Source organism: Dendrobium catenatum, unplaced genomic scaffold (genome assembly GCF_001605985.2).
Source record: "Dendrobium catenatum unplaced genomic scaffold, ASM160598v2 fragScaff_scaffold_1053, whole genome shotgun sequence".
NCBI lineage: Eukaryota > Viridiplantae > Streptophyta > Magnoliopsida > Asparagales > Orchidaceae > Dendrobium > Dendrobium catenatum.
In genome coordinates, this window is record NW_021319515.1 from 4,600 (window position 1) to 12,641 (window position 8,042).

The window sequence follows — 8,042 nt, forward strand, 5'->3', positions numbered from 1 at the left end:
ATCTATCCCTATTTTGTTGCTCTACTTCTCCTAGTGCTTAACATCTAATCCTTCACAACACTTATCCTGCACAACACTTAAAAGGATATTGGATTCAAATTTATCCATAGTTGACACCCAAAACCTACTTGTAAGGATTCGTGTAAATCCATTTGATGAACATCAACTAAGCAATCTGTTAGAGCCAAACTTTTCTAAACCGTGCAAAATTGATGGAAATCTCAAAGTTTGCATAAATAAAAAATGCAATATGTTTGTGTCATTAAAATTTTGAAAAATGAACTTTTAATTCAAATTTAATTTTAATATTTTTTTAGTTTTAATATGGCCTTTAATGTTAGTGAAAGTTTATATGTGCATAACAAGGAGATTAACCTATCATTAAAGCTTGATTTGTACTAATATATTCCGGATGCAGGAATTAATTAAATTCTTGGCAAACCATCTTCCATAGTTTTTCTCCAGCTTTTATAATACTTATATTTGGTGGCTGTTGCGACCTCTATAGCTTTAGGAAATGGAGTGATATCAATTGGCATAATATTACAGCTCGTTGAAAATATCCTTCTTTAGTAGTTTTTTGGTGAACACTCTAAACATACTTTAGTGATTTTTTTTGCACTCCTTCGCACTAATATTATCTAACTCTGGTAGAATTTCTTCCTTTATTGTTGATGATCAAATCTTTGGTGATTTTATTTTGTTCCTGCTGCAAATAAAAGAGACAAGGAACTCTAAAGAGCTTTATGAGTATAAATAGGATTTCAAGACATATACAAAAACATCAATTTATTCTTCGATAATATTCTGTTAAATACAATATTCCTAACACTTTTCAGAGTCAACTCATTATCATGTGAGAGACTTGAATATTTTTAGAAAAAAGTTTTCTCCTTGTATGAGTGTAAGGCCCATTATTGGTGAATTTTTTCACATCTAGTTGTTTATTATTTTTCATTATCACCATCATCGCTATTAGTCTTACAAGTTGTTTTCTAATTCTAAATATTTGTGATAGTTGATAGTAATTAATTTTAATAAAAATCATAATAATATGTTTTTCAATGAGTGGATGGTTTTCAAAGAGTGTGTGGATTTAGTTTGTGATCAAGGAATTGTGTATGATTATTATCTAATTTTCGAATTTTCATATTTTAAGATGTGGTATATCAATATCTTATTACATAAAAAGAAAACAAAATGAGGTACTTAAAAGGGATAAAAAGCAAAAGAAATTTACGTTATAACGGCAGGTAAATCAAGACAGATGGTTTCTAAGCCGGAATCGACCTCTCTTTCCACAGTTGCTATCTGTTTCTCCTTGTTTAGTATGACCTAACAAAAAGATACAAAAATAAAAGGCAATTAACAAACCAAAAGAAAGAGAATATATATAGCTAATTGTTCAGAGAAATAATGTCTAATATCGGTTGAAGTGGCGGGATGCATCGGGCTTGTTGTGTTATAGAAAAGTACCCCTCAAACTTGAGGGAAAATTCTAAAAGATGATGGTGAGATCTGCAATGCTTTATGACGTAGAATGTTTACCATAAAAAGAGAAGCATAAAATTAAGTTAAGTGCTGCAGAGATGAGAATGCTCAAGTGGATGAGTGGCTTTACTCTAGAGACAAAATACGAAACGAGCATATACATGAAAATGTTAGAGTAGCTCTGGTGATAGATAAGATTAGAGGGAGTTGCCTTAGATGATTTGGTCACATAAAACAAAGGCCTTCAGATGACCCAGTTAGGAGAGTAGATGTATTAGATTTAGCTTATATTAGGAAAAGTAGAGGTAGACCTAAAAAGACTTGGTTAGAAAATATTAGAAATAATTTTTTTCATAATTATATTTAAATGAGAATTTGATTTTTAAAATAACACAATGGAGACAAAGAAGTCATATAGCCGACCCCACGTAGTGGGCAAAGGCTTGATTTTGTTATTGTTGCATCGTTTGGAGTAAAAAAAATTTGATTAAAGTTTCACAATATAAGGAAAACCGAAATAATAGTAAAAAATAAAATAACAAATAGACAAGTGTGGACAGAGCCAAAAATAAAAAATGAAAAATCTTCACCATACCATGATGTTGCGTAAGTATAAACTAGTTACAACTTACAAGTTACTACTGAGAAAGTGAATGGAATGATTGCAATTTAGGAGAAAAATGTTTATTAAAACCTGTTAAAATGGAATGACGAATATTGAATGATGGGAAACCAATAAGTCGATACCTAACTACATATCAACTCCAAATAAGGTCATTTAATATAAGCAAAATCAATAACTCATTGCTATTCATAAATGTAAATAATAAATCAGAGCTTTAAGTGCTATTTGAAAGTTCTCCATCCCTTATATCAACTTTTCGATCAGTAGCACTTTAATTGGTAATGAGATAGGATCGCACAATACATATGAAACCGCCACTAGCTGCACTAGCAAAGCATTCTATAAAGGTTATAAATCTTATCAAACTACATTTATTTTCCATGCTCCTTGCCAAAATAGGCTATTAACAACCAACCCCATCATATGTAGGTGACATTACTCCAGCACACTATAAAATCTTCATGTCACAAGAAGAAATGAGGAAAAAAAAATAATATTAATAATATTAATAATATAGAATGATCAAAACAAATAGTTGAATTTACTGTAATAGGGGATGTCTCCGAAAGGTAGCATTAACAAGGATAGCTCAGTTATTGCTAAAGTTACTACAAAAGCAGTAGTCATCTAACAATCTCTTTAAGAACTAGTGTAGTAGGATGCTAGAAATGAAAATGTCATTAAAACCAGATTAACCAATTTTTGTAGCTTTCTATCTATTATAACTACATATATGATAACACGATATCTGAAAGGATGTAATCAATGCTGATCAAAATCAATAAAAACATATAAAACATTTTTTTACTTAACAAAAAGAAAATAAAATTAGAGCTAGTATGAGGTCTAGCTATTTTAACTTGAAATCTTTTCATTCATGCTCATTTAATCTTCACAAAGTCATTCAAAAACAGAATATTGAAAATTCAAACTTCCAAAATGCATCCAATTTACAATGCGTCTACGTCTCACAATACTTTAGCTGATTCAGACCTTTGAGGCGAAGGTTCCTTGAGGCCATTTGAGAAGTCCAGCAACCATCTGCCCTGTTTGGTTGCAGTCATCATCGATAGCCTGGCAGGAAGTAGCATATCCATTAAAAACTATTATAACAATGAAGGAGCAATGTCTATGGGCCAAGATAACTTTGCCACATTGGGTGAAGTCTCCATAGAGCAAATTGAGGAAAATTAAATTTTACAATATGAATTTTAGAAATTAATAAACAGGTCACAATTAACTAGAACTTTATAAAAATAAGTTTAACTTCTTAGGCGGTACTCCTCAACAAGAATTAATAAAAAATGAGAATCATAAATCCAACCCAAATAGTAGGAATAAGGATGATGACAATGATCGTGTTAAAGATAACACACAAAGAAAGAAAATCACAGCGAAAAAGGTCTAGCAAAATAAAAACTCTTTGTTTTCTAGATACATGAGGCTAGTCCAAATAAACACAATTAGCAATTTTGGCAAATACATAAGGACAAATATAAAGAAGATTTATAAGAAGGTGCATATAAACCCTATTGAGCATAAATAATAGTTACCAATATTAGCATAGAAAGGGCAACAGTTCAACTGTTCAACAATTGCAGCTTAGGAGAGACATTTTAATTTCCCTTATAATCTACTGTAAAAAATATATTTCAAATCAAAAGAAAACTAAGATAAAGCCTGGTGAGCGTAATAATAGTAAGTTATGATGTTCATAGAAAAGTTAACTGTTCAACAACTGAAGCTAAAACAAGGAGTAATGTGTGAATTTTCATTAACATCTATTATAAAAAATATATTTAAATCACTAAAAGTTATTTCGAATTGATTTACTTCTACTGAGTTAAATGAACAAACAAATTTAACAGGCTTGTTGGAACAGGAGTCAAAAGGTTTAAACCTGTTGTTCAGCGACTAAAAGGTCAAGGAAAGGCAAAATCTAATGCATTACATTATCGCCAATTTGAGGTATGAAGAGGGATTGATATAGTCATAAATTATTTCTTAAAATGACCCGCCAATTAACAAAAAGAAAAAAAATGTGTACTACACAACCAACATAGCCTAGGTTGAGCCTGGCACCAATTTTAATTTCTTGAAAGGTACCTTGAGAACAAGCTGTATCACCATATATTTATTTTTTTTTGAAGTTTTGCCTTCATAAATCTTTTCAATATGAAAGAAACAAGATATCGATCTAAGGGCTCCTCATGTTTGAAGTTGGTAGGACGCTTTATCTCAGCCATAAAAATGAGAAATTTTTAATGCATAGCTAAGGAAGAAGATGAATGACAAAGCAATAGGATCGCCGTAAGGCCCTCCTTTGGCTAGTATTTATAGACCTTTCGATGATGTTGATGAGAACATAAAAGATGCTAAATCCAAGTAATCAGACATAGATGGAAAGTTATATGACGTGATAATTGGTGGGAAAGTTGATAGTAAGGAAAGTCAGTTAATGAGGCAATTGGTAGGTAAGTAAAGTTTGAAAATTACAGTTAATATCCAAGCAATAGTTGAAAGAAGAAAATAGAACTCCAGTTGAACTCTAGCAAAGCACCTCATCAAGCATACTTGTCAATGACGCACATGGAGCATGGCGTACCTACAGCTCTATTGGCATGGCGCAAACACCATGTTCAAGTTGACACGCGCTATTTGGCCATATGTGAGCAATGGCACACGATGCATGTAATTTGAATTTTAGGTTATATAATTTTTAAATATTTATAGAATTGTAATTTATAAATAATATAATGATAAATTTATATTATTACTTATTCATTTATTAACTAAACCTAAAAAACCTCAAGTCCCAACCCTAAGAAGCCCGATCCATCAGCAACTGAAGTCACGAGCGCTCCCTCACCCTGATCGAAGAAGTGAACCATCCCTCACCACCAATCGAAGCCACGAGCAATCCCTCACACCCGATTGAAGCCACGAACCCTCACGGACGACTGATTCCGCGATTCCGCACTAGATTAAGCGCTATTCAAGCAATTCTGCATGAATACTGCCTCCATGCGATTATGGAGCATGTTCATTTGGGTTTTCCTTCCTTTCGTCACTCCTTGTTCGTCTGGGTATTCCTTCCGCCCGGCCCTCCTTGTTTGTCTAGATTTGCTAAAATATTTTTTGCTGAAATTCTTTAGCTGAAATCATTTTACCGGAATCCCTTTTCCTGAAATCTAAGTTGTTGGAATCATTTTGTTTAAATCATTTTGCTGGAATCATTTTTGTCAAAATATGTTCTTGGTTTACAAAATTAAATTTCGTTGGAATCCATTCTTGATTTACCAAAATTTATTTAGCCACAATTATTTGCTTAGATTGTTTAAATTTGTGTTTGTGTAAATTATCTTTGACAAAACCATATTTCAATCTTCCTCAATTTAATGAATATGCTTATTTTTTTTATAATTTTTTTTTATTTTGCGCCGTGTTCAAAATCTGTGTGTCACGCCATGTGCTATACTTCATGGTTCCATGGGGAACTTTGCTGCATGGTGCGTTATTTTCCGTTGACAAGTATGTCATCAAGTTAATAGACATTTGTAAATGATCAATTCTTAAGACAAAACAACGAGAAACCTCCCCTTATACCAATCTAATGTAGATAAAAAAAAAAAAAGAATTACAAGTACATGGATAGAGGGATTTTATTTCAAGAAGGAAACATTAGAAGAGATGAGCATGAATTCACTCATCCCAAAAGCATGGTGGCTCGTTCACCCAAACTAATAAGTGAGTCATTTTTTGATGAGTTATTACCCAATTTAATAAAAGAGCAAATCACATAATTTCAAGTGAATGAGTTCTTTGTTATCTTATGTAGAATTTCCTTTTAATTAAGAATAACCCTTTTTCAATCTTTTTGAGCTGCATTAAATATGGTAATATTATAGGTTTATATATTCTCAAATTTAAGTACCAAAGAGGTATCTACACTTCTGGATTGAGTGTTAACCATCCATGAGAATCAATGGACAATGTTGGGGGATGCTCCATCAAATGTTAAACTCAAGGCAAACTTTCTTTAATGAATTAGATAAGAATGAATTTGCAATTATGAACTAGCAATTATGAAATAGCAATGCCTTATTATCACCTTTCATCACACCAACCACTTTTAATTTCATGTTAATAGCAATAAATGACTTACATAAGGAGGAATTTTTGAAGAGTTCTTAAGTATTGTTATTTTGAGTTTAAATGAGATACTTTTTTTTGGCAATTGATTCCCCAATGACTAAATGATTCTATAAATATTATGAGCGGTTTAGCTGACATAATGTTTGGAAAGTAAATCCCCTATTTATATCATATAACTCTTCCTTTTCATTAATATAACCATTCCTTTGATTTACTTGAAGTTTTTCTTGCTTTTTGGCTTTTGTCTACATTTCCATTCCTCTATTATACCTCGGAATGCATAGATCATTCAATAAGGGATAAGCAAACTTTGGGAGCACAACGTTGGTGCTTTCTTTAGGGTTGACTCTCCTAGTCGGGCTTTCTTGCGGTTGTTGAGTTACTTCGAAGTCTTCCTACTTGTTATCAAAGTTTCCAACATCTTTTGCATCCACTATTGATACGGCTTCTCTAATTACAACTTTCTAGGAGAGGCAATGGTCAATTTCCCTTCAAATTGCTATATATGTTTCATATACTACTCCAGACTCTACTCCAGTTTAACATTTTAATACATTGGCATTGTTCTCTAATTGCATGTTCCATACATATTTAAAAATAAAAATAAAAACAAAAATGTTACATACAAATTTTTTTTTTTTTTTTAAAAAAGATTGTAAGCATAAACATATTTTAACAAATTAGCAAGATGACAAAGTGATGATCCTTGCATTGCAGAGGCAAGTTGAAAAAAAAATTAGACAATAATAAAACAAAGGATGATTTTAGGGGATAAAATGTTAAGTTTATTTGATTTTGCGAACTAAGAATATTGTACTTTTGAAATCTTATTAGTCAGGATAGACAACATTACATTTTGCAATAAATGAGAGTGTAAAAGCTACTTCTTTAGAAGAGATTATGATATTGTAAATTTAGCTCTTCGGAAAGGGCCCAAATCACACCATAAGATAAAAATTACATAATCCTAGTCAATGTTTAAAATTGTGCAAATAGGCATTGAGGCTTTTTTTGTTCATGAGGCGAGCCGTAAGCCTCAAGGCGTTTTGAGGCGTAAACCTCAAAATAAAATATTGCGTTAAGTGCAAATAAATGTTAAAAGTAAATTTTTATATAATACCTAAATAATATGTTAAAAGATGACATATTATCTTTCTATTGAACTATGAAGTAACACAATGACATATGAAACAAAAAATTGCACTAGACATAAAGTGTTTGGTGATAAATTGCATGAAATATAATTGATATATAAATATTACATGAGCAAAAAATTATTAAATATAAAAAATGCATAAATGTATCATATAATATTAAGTTCAACTTCAAATTATTTCTTTTTTTTGAACCCTACTTATCTATATTTAATTTCTAAAAAAGGCTGAAAAGTTGACAATAACTAGAAAATCATCAGTATTGTCATCACTAAGGGGATATTTATTTGAGTCGACATTAGAACAAATTGATTTCTCCCATCTCTCATCCTGTGGAGTCCAATGCCTCCCAATATACTTCTTCTTCATTTATTTCAGACATCTTACTCTTTCATAAATGTATTTCAACAACATAAAGATGAGATTAATACTCCAAAAATTTTAGAGGAGGTGGTGGTGTGAGGATTTCAAGTGATCCTTGACGATGGCTATGACGATGGTGACTGTGGCGAAGGCGACGGGCTGGAGGTTGCGACTTGGGGGTGCACGAAGTGTGATTTGTTCTGGGCTTTACTTTATGATTTATGTAAGTTTATATATATATATATATATATATA

At 31.5% G+C, this 8,042-nt stretch overlaps 1 protein-coding gene across 1 annotated transcript in view; it reads right to left on the reverse strand.

Annotated features, from left to right (window-relative positions):
• Positions 1 to 1,184: 1,184 nt before the first annotated feature.
• LOC110094998 (electron transfer flavoprotein subunit beta, mitochondrial) overlaps positions 1,185 to 8,042 on the reverse strand; it is a 9,721-nt gene continuing 2,863 nt past the window's right edge. Inside the window, exons 3-4 of the mRNA XM_020820360.2 lie at positions 3,110 to 3,190; positions 1,185 to 1,335 (exon numbers count right to left, since the gene is read on the reverse strand). Coding sequence (XP_020676019.2) covers positions 1,237 to 1,335; positions 3,110 to 3,190 — 180 coding nt within the window. The 3' untranslated portion in view covers positions 1,185 to 1,236. The remainder of the gene's footprint in view (positions 1,336 to 3,109; positions 3,191 to 8,042) is intronic.